This window comes from Tetrahymena thermophila (genome assembly GCF_000189635.1).
Source record: "Tetrahymena thermophila SB210 genomic scaffold scf_8254489, whole genome shotgun sequence".
Taxonomy (NCBI): Eukaryota; Ciliophora; class Oligohymenophorea; order Hymenostomatida; family Tetrahymenidae; genus Tetrahymena; species Tetrahymena thermophila.
The window spans coordinates 13,492-34,614 of record NW_002476264.1 but is presented as its reverse complement, the minus strand read 5'-3'; the positions used below and the strand labels follow the sequence as shown (position 1 = coordinate 34,614).

Sequence of the window (21,123 nt, the reverse complement as noted above, 5' to 3'; positions counted from 1 at the left end):
TTCATTCATTTGCAACAAAACTAATTTATTTATTTATTTGATTGATTTATTGTTTGCTTGTTTGTTTGCTTTATAATTGTTAAAATCAAAGCATGCATTCATTCAATCAATCATTCACATATTTAATGAAGATAACGCACATATTTTGAATTAATAAAGATATATTTTGTTCTAATTAAATTTTGTGCTTAATATTTATTTTATTGTTAAGCATTTTAAATTGTTCAATAAATCTTTTTCAATTTTTCAAATAAAATTTAATATTTTTAATGTTATTGACAAATAAAAACAAAAATTATCTTTTTTTTAAATTATTTACTGGATTATTTGATTTATTAAAACAAAAATATTATTTTTATTTGAGATAATTAATGAAATTAATAATCATTAAAATATTATTTATTAAAATAAAAATATTATTTTGAGTAGAGATAATTAATGAAATTAATAATTATTAAAATATTATTTTATTAGTTTAATTTAGTTAATTAAATAATTAATATTTAATTTAGTTAATTTTTATTATTTAATTTTGATTAATGAAAATATTTATATATATTTTGATACATAAATTTGTTTGAAACATTCATATTTTATAATATAATTTTACAAGCCTTTTCATTTTCCTTAGCTTTGAAAGCAATTAAAATTTATTGTTTACTTTTTAATTATACCTAATTAAAAGCCAATTTAATATAAAAATTAACAAAAAGTAAATATTTTACACAATGATAAAATCAAATATTTTAATATTTTAATTATTCTTGAGTTTTGTTCCAAAATTATTTAGCCACTCTTCCTTCAAATCGTTTCGACTTTTTAAAATTATTTGAGAATTTAATTAATTTTAAATAAATCTTACCTTAAATCTAAGATAACGTTTTATAGATCTTAACATTAAGCCAACCCTTCAGCTAAATTGCAAATTTCTTGATTTTCAATTTTATTTGAGCTTTTTAAAATATTTAAAAAACTAAATTCATTTTGCTCTAAAAAACAAATAATTTTTACTCTAAGTTAAGAACTAATTTAGAAAGATTTTTGAATTATTTAAATGCTAAACCGAATTCAGAGTTAACATCTGTAAAAATCCAAGTAGAGCTTTAAGTAATTAAAAAAAGTAAATAAAACAAAAGATAGACCTAATCTGAAATATAAAAATTAATTTACCCTAAACTTAACTTTAATTGAGAAAGGTTGATGAGTTAAGATAGTCCCTATATCAAGTTTGAAGCTCCTTTGTTTCCAATGTTATTATATCTATTATGTAAGTGAATTAAAAGTCTGCTTAAATAAGAATTAAATACACAAAAGAGAGAACTAAATTATTCAGATTTTAACATTTAATAATTGACTCAACTAAATAATTAACTCCTTCACTTAATATAGCATTATCACTAAAGTTTGTTTAAATAAAAAGATTATAATTTTAAATATGTTTAAAATTTTAGTTCAAATATTTTATATATTTACTAAAGGTTTATAGAGAGTATTGAAATATTTTAACATAAGCTCAATCCACTTCCTAAGTATTTTAAACCATTTGAGCCAATGTAATTACACCTATTTTAGAAAAAATTCAAATTTAATAAAACGATGTTATTATTAAAACTGTAGTTTCTCAATAATTAAGACCAAATCTTAAAATAACTAACTCATACAATAAGAATTTAAATTTATATATAATTTTTTGTATTAAATTAGCCTTTATTTGCATTAAAAAGTAATAAATATAATATCTTGTCAAATACTTTTTTGATTTTGATTTTAAAAAAAAATATTTCATTGGAAAGAATGATTTTTTTATGTATAAATAAATTGATAGATCTTATCTTTAATTAGTTAATGAGAAACTACTCTATTAAGTTAAAATAATATTTTTAAATTAAATTAGAGTTGCTTTATAAATAAAATTTAAATATAATAAAAAAATTAAAATAAAGTCTTTTTAAATTTTTACTCCAAAGCTAAACTTAAATTCTAAAGTTTAGAGCAATGTTTAATACCATCAAATAGTTTTTATACTCCATTGGCACCAATATTGTTCGAACTAAATCATTTGCAGAATAAAAATTGTTATCATTTTATTTATAAAATAAATTAAAAATTATCTTCTTACTCTAAATCAAGATTTAAATTTATAATTTAAATGCATTTTGATAATCCTTTTCCTAAATGAGAGACTCCTTCAGCTTTTATCCAATTTTTACTAAAAATTAATACCATAAAAAAAAATAATCTAAACATCAATTTAGTATGAATATTATTTATTACCTTAGCTATATATCTAAACTATTAACATTATTGCACTATTCAATTGCTTATCTAAGTTAGTACGCTCCTTGCTATCCCATCATCTAAGAACTTAAATAATTTATCACTTATTACACATATCATAATAATTTTTGTTTGCTACCTTAAACAAAGTTGCAGATTAGAGTGGCTAGATAAGTTAGATTTTTAAAACTTTTTTTATGATAAAAAAGAAATTATAAAAGTTTGTTACATTAATCAAAATACTTACCTGCTCTAAAGACTAAAATTGCATAATTTTATGAGTTTTCTTTTTTTTCAAACAATATACAAAGTTAAATAATTTTTTTTTAATTAATTTAAACTAAATAGTTGTGCTAGATAGATAGACAGACTTTGGTATTCTTTTTAATTTTAATGCAACTCTTCTTTAGAAATTAGCTCAAAAGAATAAACTAAATATTTCATTAATATTTTAAACATTTTCTACACAAATCATAATATTTATTGATCTTTAGATTTTTATCAGATGTTTAAAACTATTTTTATGATAAAAATTAATTTAGCTACAAAGTTTGACTTGTAAATAAATCTAAACAACTCCCTCCCTACTCAAAAGATTAAAATTTCATATTTTTATTAATTTTCTTTTATTTAAATTCTTTCAAAGTGAAAATGTCTGTGCTTTTTAGATATATTTTAATTTTAATTTGATAACAATTCTCTATTTTTAAAATTATTTCATTAACTATCTTAAAATTGGTATCAAAATTAACTCAAAAACAAGAACTGTTTTTAAAATATTACCATTTACAATAGATAAAAAAGTATTTAAATAAAATTTGGTAAACTTTTTTTGGTGAGAAATGAAATTAAGTTATTGAAATTATTAAAAAAATAAAAAATATATTTAAATATTAAAGAAATAATACATTTAATTATTTCATTATAAGATAGATTATTTTGATTACACTTTAATCAAATGTTTAATAACTTTCTTAATTCTTTATAGTTTTCTTTAATTGCAGTGTAAATGACTGTTCTTGTGTTTAACAAGATAAATATATCAATGAGCTAAGTGACATAACAAAATGGAGAAATACTTAGATTTATGTTGTCTTAATGGATTTTATTTTATCCTCCATGGAAAAGATCAGATTCTTTAATCAATCTGTACAAGCCCCAAGTCCAAAAAGCTGTAAAAAACAAGGAAGAAACTGGACAAAAAAAATTCATGTTTCCAGTAGCAACAAAAGAGGCAAATCCCACACCTATATTAAGGAGATAGTTTGGAAGACCTATTTTAAGAATTGCCCATTTAAGTGATGTAAAATCATTATCTACAGCATCTTAATTTTTAAAGAAGCTTTTACTTAGTGAATAAGCACTATAAAAAAATAATCCTGATGATAGAACTAGCAAATATGATTAAAGGACATGAAAAATAGAAGTAAAAGCAGCTAAACTTAGAACTAGCTTTGCTAAAGTTTGCTTCTTTTTTTGTTAATCAAGCTTTTCGACTTCTCCGAATCTTTCTATGAGAACTTTCTCAAAGAAATCTATTACTTTTAAAGTAGCTGGACTACTTTTTGCATCATTCATTTATCTTAATTAGTAAAAAAACTCGAAAAAGCTATTACGCTCAAGCTTGTACAAGTATTTATAAGTATAATAGCCTCCAATAGGAAAGAGGATAATTGGTCCTAGAAATAAGGTTGAAATAGAAGTAAAATGTGTAGCAGTAACTGCAATTCCTGTAGTAATTAGACTGTTTCTAAATACACTCAGCCTATCTTAGGAATCTACTTATACTTATTAATTTTTTAAGTTGGCATCATCCTTCTACTTTTCAGCACTAAAATAAAATGAAGGATTTTATCTTCTTAAGAATGAAATTGGTTGAACTTATCCTTGCTTACATATTTTAGCAAAATTAGATGTAAATCTGAGCATTTATTTGAGACTTAATTAATAATTATTAGCTATATTGACTAAGTAATCAGTAAATAAGTATTTTATTTGCAATTAATTAATTATCCTAATTGTATTATCTAATTATTAAACTTTATTCATTCGTTCATAAATTATTGTAGACTGTAGACTGAATTCGTTTTTCTTTATCTATTTTTATTTTATTAAGCTTAACAATTTTTAATAAGTTGAATGGCCAATAGCCAAAAGATATTTAAGTAACTAAATTTATAGATTACAAATTAATAAAAACTCACAAGCCTATTTGGACATTTAAAAATAAATAAATAAATATTATTAATTCATCTTAAGATTTTTATCAGAATTTATACTTGCAGGTCTTAACTTTTATTTTTCTCAATATTTTTAAAACATAATAAAAGAAAATAAATAGTTAAATAATAAATTAAGCATAATCACATGTCATTTACATGTTAAAAAATGTCAAAACAATGACTTCTATTTTTTAGTAAATTTTAAAAAAAAGTAATCTAAATGTTTCAAATTTTAAAATCAATTATTATTATTGAATTCTGTTTTTAGAAGTTGATCTAATAAACAAATGTTACAGGGTTATGTTTTGTATTTAAGTAAATATATTAAAGCGTAATTAAAAATTAACAAAAAACAAAAATAGATGACTTAATTTATTTTGTTTCTTTCTATTTTATTAATTAATTTTGCATATCTAATAAATTATTGCAGGAGACGTTAATATATATTTCTTATTGAGTCTAATTATTATTTAGAATTTTCTTGAAAAATTGGAAAACTAAATTTAATTTTAGTTTTTAAAATAGTAAATCTCAATCTATTTTTATTTTTATTCTAAAATATAATCAGTAAATTCTGCAAATAATAAAATTCTAATAAATATTACAAAAAATAAACACATAAAATTATTATTAATATTAATATAAACTCAACTTAAAGTTATCAAATACCGTATTTTCTCATATATTAAGGACATATTCAGATAAAAACTTTTGATCAAATTTAGTCCTTAATGAAGTAAATTTTTGTATCTTTATTTGATTTTAACTTCAAAAAATAAATTGAAAGCATAGTATATTTAATTAATAAAACTATTGAAAAAAAATAAATTATTTAATTTAAAATTAAATATTTAGTTTTAAAAATACTAAAAAAAGGTATTTATGTATGTATAATGTTAAAAAATTATTATTTATTTCATAAATTTAATTTATAGCTTTTTATGAATTTAATTCTTTATATCTCAATTTTATAAGAATTTTATTTATAGAAGTGAAATATTTAAATTTAATGAAAAAATATACGAAACAAAATAAGTAAATTTTAATAAAAAACTAAATTAGAATTAATTGAAAAAATATTTATTAATTTATATTTAAAACATTAATTAATTTTACTTTATTTTTATTTTAAAAATATTTAATTACACTTTTAAAAACTGTTTATACTGTTTGTATATTGGGTATCTATCTGCATTTTTTGGCAATTATTCCTGACAACTAGTGCATAACAAACAAGCACAAATTTTACTTAAAAGAACTTTTTTTTATCAAGAATAATTTAATTAATTGTTTAATATGAATAATAAGATTGATTAATTATTATACTTTTTCCTAATAAATAATATTTATTTAGTTTTGATTATAATCTTTAATTTAACAAGGATAATTAGATTAAAAATTTTTTCATTTCAGATAAAAAAGTTGAATAAAGTCATAAAAAAACTTAGATGCTTCAAGAAAAAAAATATTTTGACAATTTAGAATAAGTAATTATTTTCTTTCAAAGTTAATTGTAAATTATTTTAAATGTATGTCAAAAGCTTTAAAATTCTTCTTTAGATTCTCATAATTTCTTAGAAATTGATTTAAGGTAAAGTTTGTTTATTTGTTAAATTAGTTTTCTTTCTCTTATCTGGATTAATATTTTGCTTTCAAAAAAAAAAAAATGAAATATTTAAAGGAAATATTCATTTATTTTCCAAGGATATATAAACTAATATTCGTATGCATTTTATTTTAGCATTTTGTTAAACTTCTTATAAATTATATTATAATAAATATTATAATTATATTTATTTTGTTTAAGATTTTAAAATTTAGACAAATTAACAAAAAACTTCGCTGGTGCTATAGCAAAGTGTACTAATTTATCAGCCTTGGTAATCATCCTTTCGTAAACAAAGCTAAAATGCTCAAATTTCTATTTTAATTAATTAAAATTATGATTTTTTTAAATACAAAAAATAAAATTTGTTTAAAAAGAAATTAATTAAATTTCATATAAAATACTTTATTAACCAAAGTCTGTCTGTCTGTCTGTCTTTATGTCTATTATTTATAAATTTCTTTAAATATATTTTATTTTCATTTTATTATTTTCAACTAAAATTACAAATAAATTAAAAGATCAAATCATATTGACGAAACAGGTGTATCAGATTTGGGTACTGCATTAGCAAACTGTAATAATCTAAAAGATTTAAAACTTTATTTAGGGTAAAAAAATAATTTATTTCTACAAATCTATTAATACATTATTTTCAATAAAATTTGCAAAATATTTAAAAAAATAAAAATAAATAAATAAATTTTTATTATTAAATACTCCTAAATAATCTATTATTTAAAAAGATATTGCTAAATTGGAGCTTAAGGTGTATAAAATTTAGGTTTTGCTCTTGAAAACTGTAAAATATTATAAAATTTGACTCTTTTCCTTTAGTAATTTAATTTATTATTAACTTTTTGCAAAAAATATTTTTAAATTGTATTTAAATATAATTTATTCAGAAAAATACAACATTTTTTTTTCTTATTTACTAAAATTTTGATTTCTATTTTAAGTAAAATCATACAACTTTTTTCTATTTTCAATATAAAAAAAACTAAAATACTAAATATAAATTTTTAAAGAAATAACTAAATTGGGTCTTAGGGCGCCTCAGACCTTTCCTCTTCTTTATCAAAATGCATTGAACTTTAACGCTTAAATATTGATCTCAGGTACTAAAAATTTTTATTTCAAATTTTTCAATGGTTTACTTATTTTATTTTTGTATTAATTATACAATAATTAATTATAATACAATAAATTTTAATTGGAGCTTTTATCCATCTTTATTTTTCATTTAATATTTTATTAAAATAAATTTTTATTTCATTATTATAAATTTAATAATTTTTAAAGCAGTAATTAAATTGAGTTAAAGGGGATCTCAGATTTAGGATCTGCTTTAGCGAAGTGTTCTAAGCTAACAACTTTGACTATCTATATCAGGTATAAATCTTTTTTGTATTTTATTCAGCTTTTAAATCTGTTTAAAATTAATTAACTTTTTTAAATTAGAGAATTAAAAAAATTATTTCATTAAATTTCTTTATTTTTATTAACAATTTTTAAATAAATTTACTAAATATTTGCTAATTAAATAAAAGGGATAATAAGATTAGTGACAAAGGAGCATCAAGTTTAGGTCGCGAATTGGCAAAAAGTTCTACTATTAAAAACTTGGCGTTATATTTGCAGTAAAAATAGTTTACTTTTTTTGGAAATAATTATTTCCTTTAAACAATTTTAAAATGTAACTCAATATTAAAATTTATATTTTGTCGAGTTTAAATATTTTAATATATTTATTATTTATTTTTATTAATGCTTTAGTTAGTAAATAGCTTTCGATCTTTTAAAATTAATACTTTTTTCTTTAATTTTTTGTTATCTTTCATATTTAATTTCTATTAAATTACTTATTTTTAAAAGGGAAAACTCAATAAGCAATCAAGGTGCATCCAATCTAAGTTTATAGTTAGCTAATTTTCAAAATCTTCAAATAGTAACTCTTGGTCTGAGGTATATCTATCTATCTAGCTAGTTTATTGCTTTTAATTAAAAAGTATTTTTAAATAAAATAAAATGAAATTTATTTAAGAAAGTAAAAAAATACTTTTTGCAATCTAGCTAGATTTAATTTTTATAAAAGCTTTTTAATATTTTCTCATTTAATTTATTGAGTATTTTTTTACAAATTACATTTATAGCCTAAATAAAATTGGTGATGATGGAGCTGTTTGCTTAGGTTAAAATTTAGCTAATATACCTTTCCTTACTACTTTAGCTCTACTTTTATAGTAAAATATTAGCTTAAATAAATTTATTTGATTAAATAAATAAATAATTTTTTAAAATTATTTTTATTTATCTGTTATAATCTTGCCTTTTAATAGCAAAAAATAATTAATTAAAATACATTATTTTTAAACTGATTGCTTGTTGATTAACAATATTTTTTATATAAAAGCATGAATAAAATTACTGACATATAATTAAAGAAATTAAGAAGAAAAATACTTAAACTTAAAAGACTAACAATTTATTTTGAAAAATTTAAGAGAGATTGAAATGAAAAATGAAAAATAAAAATTTCAAAAGACATGAAACTATTAATTATAAATATTAGTCATATTTTCCTATCTTATTTTGGTTCAATAGTCTTTTATAGTTTTCATATTATTTATCTTCTCAAAATCTAAGAAAATTTAATTTTACTTTATTTTTCTATTTTTTTATTACTTATTTTTATAAAAGTTTAAAATAAAAATAAATTTTTAATTTTTCTAATTTAATTTTATTTATTCATTCTTCTTCTTACTTTGTATATTTTCTTATGGGAGGTGTTTTGTATGAAGAATTTTAATTAGCTAAAATAATATTAAAAAGAAATACAGAAATAATTTTTAAAATTTACATAAAAATATTAAAAGGTAGGTTTGACTCTATATATCTGTATATTATATTTATTAATTTTCTTGTAAAATTTTAAATAATTTTAATTATTTTAATAAAAAAATTATGTTTTATTTATTTATATGTATTATAATAATGTAGTATTAACTAAGCAATAAAGATGAAATTTATATAAATAATACGAATTATTTTTACATTCAATAATTTTAATTTGTCAAATTTATATTTCGTAAACTTAAATATAGTTGTTAGCATCGTTTATAACAATAAATAACTTATTCTTGTTGTCAACGTATAAAATTTTACGGGGAGAAAACACAGTAAAGAGAGTCTGTTCTTTTTCGATTATTGGACTGGAGTTCGTTGCTTTTAAAATAGAGAGCTTATCGTTTTCTTGCTCACTTGTAAATATTAATCCTGTTAAATCTCTATTTTGTATTGAGTAGTAATCTTTATTTCCAAACAAACTTTCCTTCACTGAAAATACAGCAATATCTCTTGCTCTGTTATCTATGTTTTGTTCTATAATATTTTTATTTTCTAGTTTAAGCTGTTTGAGTGTTCCATTTTTGCAGACGGCTACGAATTGTTCTAGTTCAGGGTGATTTCTTAGATAAAGAACTCCTCCTCCAAAGTTAGAAACATTAAAAATAGATTATTTTTCAAATTTTTCATTTACATATACGTAAATTACTAAAACTTAGTCTTCACTGCTGAATGACATAAATTTATTAGGCTAATTAGATTAAGATGAGTAAGATGTATATTTGTTAGCAGCGTTAGAAGAGCTTGTCATCACCATTAGTTAACTTATAGCTGACACATGGCATTTTTCTAGACCATAACCAATTGTTTTTTCATAATCAAATATTGAAACTTCGCCATTCTCATCTCCTGCTGCAAGTAAAGGTGTGTTAGTTATAGGGTAGAGATCTACTATTCTAGAAACAGGAGCAGAAAATCCAATTATTGAGTTATTTTTTTATATAATTTCTCTTGTTTTAATTCTAAATTGATACAAGGTGATTACAGAATCAATATCACTTAATGCAAAATTTAAAGCTGTTGGATATTCAGTTTGGTACAGTCCTTCATTAGAAGATTGCAAACTTGCTAAAAATTTTATTTCTCTTCTAATAATTTGACTTCCTGTAATTATTGTATTGTTATTTGTATCTAAGATTCTGATTGGTGAGTCTAAACTAGCCATAGCAATAAAGCCATTAGCAAGATAGCAAATGAATTTAGGTATATTATTTAATTTAATTTAGAAGTCTTTTTTCAGCTTTAAATAATTGCTATTTAATATTGCACCTGTATTAAAAGCTTATGAGTTTTAAGTTAGATTTGTTGCACTTGCTGTGTGCTACAATCCTTAGTTACCATACGTGTTTTACCTTTAAAGAGGAACCTATTAAGGAATATTTACTGGTAAATTTTAAGCAAAAGAGGAAGCAGTATTATTGGTATTGCTATTCTGCATAAGATTTAAAGTTACTATGTTGTTTGCTGGTGAATTAACTCCTCCCCCTCTACTATTTTATTTGGTTTAAAAAATTTTAGGTTTTGTTCTGTTTTAGCTAATTGCCAAATTGTCAAAATTTTAACCAAAGAAATTTGGACTATTTGCTCCATTCTAGCTTTAATAATTTTGAATTGTGGTAATGTTAGCTGTAGTAGAGCTGCCATTTTATGCACTATGAGAGTGTTAATGATGCTAAGAATTTAAATGAGCAAGAGGAGGTGGCATTATTCTTGTTGTATTGGCATTGCTTCCTTGCATATTTTCAAGATATCCGTTTCCCTAAGAAGATTTGCCGAAGTTCATAAAGTTATATTTTTTGGGCGGCATTTAATTTTGGGGAATTGAAATCTTGTAGATTGGCTAGAAGAAGTTAACACATGCTTCTTTGAAGTGGCCTTCTAACTAAACCTTTAGTTGATCAAGAATTTTGATAGATGTCTATCCTTAAATTGAAGGAGCTACTTCAAAATCAGAAAGCTATTTATAATTTGGCAGCCTATTTGTTAATTAGTTGACATCTTTGAATATTTTTTCGATTTCTATAATGTTAAATCCAGAATTTTTAATAATATTCTCACTCTGCTAAATGGATTCTCTCAAATCTAAAATAAATTCCTCTAACAACTTTGCATCTAACGAATTCATTTTTGCACTAAGTGCATTACAATCTCCTAAATACTTATATTTCTGCTTTAAAATTTAGAAGAGATGGTCATGATATTGCTTGAAATCAGTAAATTGCATTCTGTAACTAACTAAAAAGTCATCTAGCTTTTTAAAAACCTGCTAACGCTAAGTATCCATAATTTCATAAACCTTATTGCTAATATGTACAATATCTTAAGAAATAAGCTATTTCTGGGCATGCACATAATTTTCAATGCTTTTGATATGAGGCTCAATATCAGCCTACCACTTGATTAAATTTAAGTTATCTGTGTTACCCAAAATTTGGTTGTAAACTGACTTGAAAGGCTATTATGTTACTTTAACTTTCTAGGAAATGTCAAAAATAAACTAATCTATATTTTTTAAAGACGCATAAAAATCATGCTAATCATGTTAGTGAGCAGAACAAGAACCACAGTAGAAAGGATGTTGGCAATCCTAAACTGTACATCCATGCGTGATTTCGCTATTTGGATGCAAAACGCAATAAATCTTTGGCTTTGGCTAAACTGCTCCTTCGTAAAATATAATATCTTGTTAGTTCATACCTATTACTACGTTTTCCTACTACAAATGTACTAATTTAATAAATAAATAAATCCTTATTTTTTTATTACAAATTTTTGTCAAAAAAATCAAAAAAACTTTAACAATATTTTTAAAAACAACAAGTCTATAGCTGAATGATTTTCTTTATACGTTCATGCATAATATATAAATCTTTATTCATTCATTTTATTCATTTATTTTCATTAAGCATTACTAAGACTATTTATTTGTTCAGTTCTTTTTTGATAGTAAAGTAATCAAAAAATCTTCATAGAAATTAATAAAAATCAAGCAAATTAATGAATAAATGAATGAATGAGCATATTTCTCTTTATTTATGAAATATTGTGCATTTTTATTAAAATTGATTAAAAAAATTCTTAATCAAAAGCAATGTGTTATTTATTTTTCATAACGAATTAACTTGAAAAATCAAACACATTTAAAATTGGCTTGTAATTAATTATAATGCGTATTCTATTATTTTTTAATCATACTATTTCTATGTAAAATTTTTAATTATTTCTTATTACTATTGATAGAAGATCAAAGTGATTTGAATAGATATTATCAATTAACTAATTTTTATATCTATCTATTATCATTACTTTTTTAAAGATATAATTGAATAGTCCAAACTAATTATTTGATGTTTTAAATTTACTAATTATTTATTAGCTAATTTTCATCTTTATTTCTAGATATAAACAAATTTATTAAATTCAAATAATCTAAAAAACATTAATTAAAATAAAAAAGTTAAATAATACTCAGATATTTGATATTTGTTTACGAATAATTCATATTATCAAAATTAAATTAATCTAAGAAGATAATAAATTGATTATAAATTATTTATTTTTTATAAAAATCTGTAAATTATGTAAAAAAATATTATTAAAAATGTTAATTTCATTTTCTTTATTTTTTAATAATTTTTCTCATTTTTTTTGTTAAAATTTTAATATTATTTAAATTTTAAAGTATGACTTAAAAAATTATTTCAATTAACTCTCTAGCCTTTACCAAGGATTTGAGTAAAAAACTCTCTATTTTTAACTTAAAATGTTTTAATGTTAGATAAAAAAAATCCTCACATAAAAGTATAAACAGATTTTATTAGTAATATAGATAATTTGCTTGCTAAATAAATATAAAGGAAAATTTGAGTAAAACTAAAAATTCAGGTATTCAATTAATTTTTTGTGATTTTGCCAACATGAATGTTAATTATTAATTTATCTTTTGTAAAATTTATAGATTCAAAATCAATTAACAAGAATACTTAATTAATGCGACTTTGTTTATAAATTTTTATATTATTTACATAAATTAGTAGCTTAACCTACTTCACATTATTACTTAAATGGATATTATTCAGTGACGAAGGAATAAACAATTTATTTGAATAGTGCCCCACCTTAAAAAGTGGTTTCTTATTTTAAAAATTTTATAATGGTGGGCGTGAAGTCATTAAATATATTTAATTAATATGAGTGATATTGGTGTTTTTCAAAATTTTGTTACAATCTGTGTTTAGAAAAAATATTACCAATAAAATTTTTTAAAATCAATAAAAAGCATAAGCGAAAAAAATCAAGAGAGAACAAAGCAAAGTAAGAAAGAAAAGTGAATTTCTAAATTTAGAAGAAAATTTTTGTTATCACTTACATCTGATAACTAGATTAATATAAAATTGACAAACAAGAAGTGATAATTAACTGAGTTGATTTATTTCGATTTTCCTTTTCAATCTTTGATTAATTAATTAATTATTTATTTTTGTTTATTGCTTCATTAGAACTATCAAAATCCTGTTGGATTCTCTGGCTTCTAAAAACTTAGTCTGACTAGAACTTATAAATATTTTTTTTATAATTTATTTGAAAAGAAAGAAATTTTGCTTTTAAAAATAAAATAAAAAAATGCCTTAATAAGAAGAAGAAGAAAATAATTCTTAATAAATAAAGTCTCCTTTGTAATACTAAGAAAACATTGAGAGAAAACTAACTAACTCCACTCTCATACATGTAAACAACTAGTATTAGACAGAAATTTATAGCAGTAAATAAGAAGTCGAATACTTTTCCAACGATGCCAGTGACTTTGAAGAACCTGCTGTTATTGAGTGCCCTAAATGTCTTAAAGTATGTTAAACTAAAATTTAAGTTAAATCAGGCAAAAATACTTACTTATGTTCTGGACTGCTATTTGTACTTTCAATTGGTATTTGTTGCGTTCTACCATTATTAAGCAGTGGATTTAAAGATAAAATTCACTTTTGCTCTGCATGTGGTAATTAAGTGGGAATCCATAAATTCAGAATTTGCTGATTATATATAAATAAATAAATAAAATAGTTACTAATTCTAATAAATTATTAGCAATAAAGATCTAATGCAAATATATAAAAATTATATAAAAAACTACTAATTAACTATCTAAAAAATAATAATAATAAATTTGATTTTAATTCTGTACTTGCTTCTTATTTATTCATTGTCCTTTCTACACTTTATAAATTTAATTAAAAATAAAATAAGGAATTTCACTTAAAATATCTATTAGTATTTGGATTCTAAAATTTTTTTAGTATAAGAATTTGTTAATTAAATTTAATTTTGTAAATCTTTTCAATAACCTAAAAGCAAACAAATTAATCAATTTGTAAACTTAAAACTTACTCAAATTAAATAAGCACTTTCTTGATCATTTCCAGTAAATATATTAATCAGTAAAAACATAAGATACATAAAAACATTTTAAATTAGAGGGAATATTTTAACTTGAATAAATATAAAATAATATAAAAATTAATTAATATTATCAATATTATTTCAATTTTTCTATATAAGCTCTACCAGAAAACCTAACAGAAAATTTTTAAGGCATTTTTGATCATATCTAATTGAATTTAATTTATATGATTTTTCATCGGAAAGGATTAAATGCTTAATAACATGATATTTTCTATATAAATTACTATTGATGATTAGAAAAAGATAAATCTAAAAGCTTTTGCTTATACCTTTTATTCTTTTATAGGGTAATTTAAAATTAGAAACATAAGCTTAGATATATATAATTGTTGCTAATGCTTAATAATTTTTTGCATACATAAAAATAATTTTTTTTATATTTTTATAAGCAGTAAAAAGGTATAATCCAAAGAGTATTAACGAAAATATATTTTTAATTATGAAGTTGTTCATTATTATTATCTATTAAAGTTTTTTGTTCAAATCTTATATTAAAGAAAATATTTAAAGATATTTTCCTTCATTTTTTATTTCAAAAAAGATTAAATCTATATAAATTTGATAATATACTAAATTATTTACAAAAAAGATTTGAAAATAAAAAGGAAATAATTTATTCTTTTATATTTAAAAAACAAAAAAGTTAAAATTATTATTATTATTATTATTAATTAATTTATACATTCTAACAGACATAGAAAAATAAATGAAAAAACAATTATTTTGAATTTAAATTTAAATAAATAAATATATATTAATAATAAGTATTTAGGAATACAAATTTATCCTAAATTTGTTCATTCATCCATTAAAATTATCTATGCTTTTTATTTTTTAATAGTTTTAAAATTTTAGTGGTTTTTTAAAATTATTTTTAATAAACAACTCAAATAAATTTAGATAGTTTCAATAAAAATAAAAAAAATTAAATTTTTTAATTTCTTTTGATGCCATAGCTTCTTCATTAAATTATTTTAAATAATTTATCAAAAATTTTATTTAAAATTTGCCAATTTTTAACCAGCAAAAGAAATAATTTAAACTCTGTTTATGATAATACTGAAAAGATAAATATAAAATAAAAATTATTTAAGATCACTTTTATTTAGGTTCTATAATTTAACATATTTTTTAGATTAATAATCATTTGATTATTATTTTTTGCTTGTAAAATTAAATTTCATAAATTTAATCTTTGTTTAAAGATTTAAAAATGCACTTAAAAAATGAATGCAAATTAATATTTTTTTCAAAGATTCCTTAATTTTCTTCTATTTTATTTTTTAAATTATTTTTTTTCTTTTAAGTAAAATATTTATCCGATTTTTTAATTAAATCCCTATTTAAATAATAAAATTTAATAAACCTCTTTTTTATTATTAATTATGAACCTTAAAAAATAAATTAAAAAAATTATTTAATGTTTGTTTGTAAATTATTCTTCGTTAAATAATAGATTTTGCTTATTCTGCTAAGTAAATTAAATAAAACTTAATTATTATAAATTAGTTCAGTTATAATTAAAAATAATCTTAATATAATCATAAATTTTACTATTTTTAGTTATTAAGTTATTATTATTTGAATTTAATTTAATAAATTTAATTTAAATTTTTTAAATTATATATATTGAAAATTCATTTCTTAAAATAGTAGAAAAGGTACGAGTATAACAATCAAAAAAGATTTAAATAATTATTTTTTGAATATATTTCTTTTATAGAATAAGTTAACCTAAACTTGAGAATAATAGCATATAATTATTATTATTTGATAAAATAAATTGTTGCGGCAAACTAAAAAAAAAATAAAGTTAAATGATTTAATTGAGTAAAGATAACTTCAATATATTAGAAGAAAAAGAAGAAATAGAAACAGATTTTGAAAGAAATAACTCTGATTGCTAAAATAAAAAAATAAGAAATTTGAAGAGCTTTCTATCAAAAACAATAGTTTTCCTTCTTCTCTTTTTTACCTAAATTTAGTTTTACATCCAAGTTGTTTTGATTATTTAAGTAATTCATTATTCAATACGATTTTTTGAAACATCCTTTTTTTATTTTACTTTATTTTTAAAATTTAAGAAAAATGTTTTTAATAAAATTATTTCTTAATAAAAAAATTTTTATGTTAAAAATAAGATTTAAATGATAATTTTTATGTTAAAAATAAGATTTAAATGATAATTTTTATGTTAAAAATAAGATTTAAATGATAATTTTTAACTAACTAACTAACTAACTAACTAACTAACTAACTAACTAACTAACTAACTAACTAACTAACTAACTAACTAACTTTAATAGGATTTGCAGTCGATTTACTTGTAAAAATATTTTTGGATATATCTTGCTATTGTGCTTATCTATTTAATTGTATGTTTAGATACAAAATAAAATAGTTTCATACTTAGTATCTTATTTAGTCTCCCAGGTGCAACTTCTCTGCAAGAATATTTAACTCATGATATAAAATTTGGCTTCTTTAAATAAATGTTTTATAGAGATATAATATTGACTATTTTGATCATTTATCAATATTTTTTTTTGGAATACACTATTTTGCTGCAAATTTCTTTTTCTTGGCTCTATGTTCAATTATATTTTAGATTCAGAGATCAATCTTCAAATTTAGATGATTAAACTCTTAAAGATTTGATACGATAAAATCTTAAATAAACGTCTGATATAATCTACCCTTTGGGTGATTCTATATTTCTTTCATTTTTCTTATAACAGGAAATAGGAATATGGTGCAGTTTAACAGGTTTATTTATGGGAAAGCACTTCTTTGCATCAGCAAATGTTAGCATAATTTACGATAAAAAGAAATAATGCCGCATAAAGTCATTTCATGGATAATAATGGTTTTTTGTAATTCCTATAATCTAATAAGCTTCAGATTAAAAGCTTAAAAACTCTTAAGAATTACTTGATGATGCAGTATACTTCAAGTATAAGTATCTCGTCTTATTTGTAGATAGATTGCTTTTATTGATTGCATTTTTATTGATTATAATTTTCGAAAATAGTAGACTTAATTATAACTTTAGCTTGATGTTTTAAATAATAATTAATATAGTTGGCTTGTTTATGAGTTTATGGTCTTTAAAATAACAAATATTGGATAAACAATCAGAATTTTACCATATATCTTTGTAGGATATTTCTCGACTGGAATAAATAGAGTGTTTAAATAAAGTAAAGAAAATTTTCATAACTTTTGATTCATTAAGCAAGCAGAAAGCCTTAGAGATACTTACAAGCTAATTTATGTAATCCGAAATATTTATTACAAATAATAGCTTTGAATGGAAAAGAACATTTAATTAGAATAACTCATATTAGACTTTAACTTTTTATGATAATAAAAATGACCAAAAAGATAAATTGAATTTTGAAATTTCAAATGTTATCAATGAGTAAATTAGTTAAATTGATGTCTATGCTCCGATTTTATCTTTACATCGATCAGAAGTACCTAAATAAGCATACTTAGATATGTTTCGTATTCTATCAAATAGTAAGTATTTAATCGAAATTAAAGTATTTGAAAGTAAGATGCCTTTAGGCTAATTTTTTAATTTTAAGTTAACATACTATGATTAGATGTTCGTTGCGTAAATTAAAAGAGCCTTTTTATAAATAATTTGTTTCGAAGAGTAGACAAAGATTTTCTCAATTAACCCTTAAATGGTATTTTACGATTTGTTTGAAGATTATATATGAAAATTAATTTTAATTAAGTATAAAAATTTGTATTTTATATTATTCATTCTATAATGTTGTTAATTCAATCTTTTTTTATTCATTTTTCAATTTTCTTATGAATTTTCATATAATTAAATTTTTTATTTAAATTGGTATTATTGTTATTCTAGAATAATTATTTCTATTGTAGGAAATAAATAAATATTTAATAGAACAATAAATAAATAAATATTTAGTAGAATAATAAATAAATAAATATTTAGTAGAATAATAAATAAATAAATATTATTTTAAAAATTAAATTATCAAAATTTATATTAAAAATAACAAAAGTGCAAAGGTAAAAAATAGAAAAATCAGTGTAGTGTTAGTGATAGCAATTATAACCTTATTTGATAAAATGAAGAAAATTTAAAAATTAATAAAAGATTAAAAATAACAAATTCATTGTTTTAAAGAAAGGAAGAGCGATTAAAAAATATTTATAAAAATTAATTTATTATTAGATTTAAGCTAAAAGCTTAAAAAAAATTAGATTAATTTCCTTAATAAGTAGATTTATTGTTTAAATTATTAAATATACATAAAATTAGTTCTCAATTTATTAATTAATGAGAATTTATTGAATATCTTTTTTAGCTATTTTAAGTAAAATATTCGAATTGTTAGTTAATTCATCCATATTTTAATTCATTTAATTTTACTTAACAAATTATAATAGAAAATAAATCTTTTTTTAGTTAAATTAAATATGTTCCTACCACTATTAACTTAATCTTTAATTTTTCTTCCATTTCAAAAATTTGAAAATAAAAAAATTAATTAATTTTAGCTTCTTAATAAATAATAATTAATAAAAATCAGAATTTAATATTCAAATACTTTGTAAGTCAGGAATAAGTGATGACTGATTTCTCAAAAATTTAAATTTATGTAAAAAATTATTAGATTTTATTTGTAATTTTAACGACAGACTCCTAATTAAAGAGTTAATTCATTGACTATTAACATCAGCCAAATATTTAATAAAAAATAACTAGTATTTCATAATAAATGCTAGAAGAATATTTTAGGTTTTAGTATATATCCTTTTTAGCTTTTTCTATATAGTAAAAGATTGGGATTAGTTAATTCATTCTTATTCATTTATTTTTATCTAACAAATTATAGTAGAAAATAAGTCCTTTATTAGCTAATGGATATTTTTCTATTTTGTAAATTTTAATATTTAATTTTTAGAACATTTTAACAAGTAATTAATATACAAATAATTCTGCTCAAAAATGCTTAGGCAGCAAATAATATATCTACTTATAATAATTTATTTTGGCTTCCTGACAACAAATAGGCTGCCGACCAGAAATTAATAAAATTTATGAATTTTTTATTTATTTTTTAATGTTTTAATGTTATCTTTTGAATTTCTGATCGCGAACAAAAATTTATATGTTAACTAAATATTTTAAGGTTAAATTAATAAATACAAAAACTGTTAAAGACAAGCAAGCCTTCATTACTTTAACTACTTTAAAATATAAATTTGATTAAAGCCTAAATATAAATTAGAAGATTAAAAATAAATAATTTATAGCTAATTTAAAAGACCAAATCATTATTAAAATATTATTTTAAGAAATGAGGAATAAATAATCTATAAACATGGCTAAATTACAAAAGACTAAATAATATTTAAACAAAGGTTTCTAATAACATCTTTGTTAATATTTTTAGACAAATTTAATAATTTAAATGATCAAGCTTATTCTTTATTTATTTTGGCTTCCTGAAAACAAGTTAAAATAGATTGCCGACCAGAAATGAATAAAATTAATAAAATTTATGAATTTTTTATTTATTTATTTTTGTTTTAATGTTAGCTTTTTAATTTCTGATCGCGAACAAAAACTTAACTAAATATTTTAAGGTTAAATTAATAAATACAAAAACTGTTAAAGACAAGCAAGCCTTCATTACTTTAACTACTCTAAAATATAAATTAGTAGATTTAAAATAAATAATTCATAGTAAATTTAAAAGACCAAATCATTATTAAAATATTATTTTAAGAAATGAAGAATAAATAATCTATAAACATGGCTAAATTACAATAGAATAAATAATATTTAAACAAAAGTTTCTAATAACACTTTTGTTAATATTTTTAGACAAATTTGATAATTTATCTGATCAAACTTATTTCTTTATTAAAGCTAAAAAGAAAAAGATTTTTCTGATAATACTCACTAATCTATTTTCTAATAGAAAATAATTACTAATTAATTATATGTTGCTTATATATTTTAAATACAGTTTAGCAAATTAATCATAAACACTTAAAAATTAAAATAAATCCAAATTATAAAATAATTTAAAGCAAAAGAAAAGTAATTTAAGAAAATATGAATAACAATAACTACTCATAAATTCCTCCTCCTCCTTAAAACTAAAATTAAGGATATTAACCCCCAATGATGGGAGCTCCTTAAACAGTTCAAGTAGGATTACCAAGAACTGCTAACTCATCGACAGCTCCTACTACTATACAATGCCCATAATGCAATTAAGTTGGTGTTACTACTGTAAAAAGCAAAATGGGTAAAGGTACTTGGTGCTGTGTTGCTTTACTTTGTTTTACAACTGCGATTCTTTGGGTTGTTCCTTTTTGCAGCGAAAACTGTCAAGATAAAATCCATACTTGCCCAACATGTTAAGCTGAAGTTGGTAGACATAGATATAAAGTTTGCTGATAATTAAACCTATATTATAAAATAAAATATACTAATTTAATCAATAATTTAATTTTAAATAATAAAATGATATTATAATTTTGGAATTGTAAATTTAAATTTATTTACCCTTGTAATTAATTATTTTTCTTACCTAAAAATATATATAAAAAACTAAATCAATTTTTTAGTTTTCTACAAAAAAATATACAAAAAAGTTA

At 20.2% G+C, this 21,123-nt stretch overlaps 6 protein-coding genes across 6 annotated transcripts; 3 read left to right on the top strand and 3 right to left on the bottom strand. All coding sequences in view use genetic code 6, as the record gives it.

The window, feature by feature from the left end:
* Positions 1-586: 586 nt before the first annotated feature.
* Positions 587-2,548, bottom strand: TTHERM_01068100 (kinase domain protein; the record flags this gene model as incomplete). Its single annotated transcript, XM_001030570.2, has 12 exons — positions 587-674; positions 726-815; positions 863-952; positions 1,012-1,101; positions 1,171-1,260; positions 1,308-1,397; positions 1,474-1,563; positions 1,961-2,050; positions 2,120-2,209; positions 2,275-2,364; positions 2,417-2,466; positions 2,525-2,548. 12 exons carry the CDS (start codon positions 2,546-2,548, stop codon positions 587-589), a joined length of 972 nt encoding a protein of 323 aa, XP_001030570.2.
* A 683-nt stretch (positions 2,549-3,231) lies between these two features.
* On the bottom strand, positions 3,232-4,206 carry TTHERM_01068090 (transmembrane protein, putative; the record flags this gene model as incomplete). The annotated part of the gene is made up of 1 exon (XM_001030569.3): positions 3,232-4,206. One exon carries the CDS (start codon positions 4,204-4,206, stop codon positions 3,232-3,234), a length of 975 nt encoding a protein of 324 aa, XP_001030569.1.
* A 1,741-nt stretch (positions 4,207-5,947) lies between these two features.
* On the top strand, positions 5,948-8,618 carry TTHERM_01068080 (cyclic nucleotide-binding domain protein, putative; the record flags this gene model as incomplete). Its single annotated transcript, XM_001030568.3, has 11 exons — positions 5,948-5,986; positions 6,041-6,090; positions 6,307-6,393; positions 6,627-6,716; positions 6,852-6,941; positions 7,134-7,223; positions 7,408-7,497; positions 7,656-7,745; positions 7,981-8,070; positions 8,259-8,348; positions 8,519-8,618. 11 exons carry the CDS (start codon positions 5,948-5,950, stop codon positions 8,616-8,618), a joined length of 906 nt encoding a protein of 301 aa, XP_001030568.3.
* A 560-nt stretch (positions 8,619-9,178) lies between these two features.
* Positions 9,179-11,704, bottom strand: TTHERM_01068070 (hypothetical protein; the record flags this gene model as incomplete). The annotated part of the gene is made up of 1 exon (XM_001030567.3): positions 9,179-11,704. One exon carries the CDS (start codon positions 11,702-11,704, stop codon positions 9,179-9,181), a length of 2,526 nt encoding a protein of 841 aa, XP_001030567.2.
* A 1,928-nt stretch (positions 11,705-13,632) lies between these two features.
* On the top strand, positions 13,633-14,040 carry TTHERM_01068060 (LITAF-like zinc ribbon domain protein; the record flags this gene model as incomplete). Its single annotated transcript, XM_001030566.1, has 1 exon — positions 13,633-14,040. The coding sequence occupies one exon, from the start codon at positions 13,633-13,635 to the stop codon at positions 14,038-14,040; it is 408 nt and encodes a 135-aa protein (XP_001030566.1).
* Positions 14,041-20,509: 6,469 nt separating this feature from the next.
* On the top strand, positions 20,510-20,923 carry TTHERM_01068050 (LITAF-like zinc ribbon domain protein; the record flags this gene model as incomplete). Its single annotated transcript, XM_001030565.2, has 1 exon — positions 20,510-20,923. Exon 1 carries the CDS (start codon positions 20,576-20,578, stop codon positions 20,921-20,923), a length of 348 nt encoding a protein of 115 aa, XP_001030565.1. The 5' UTR covers positions 20,510-20,575.
* Between the last annotated feature and the right edge of the window lie 200 nt (positions 20,924-21,123).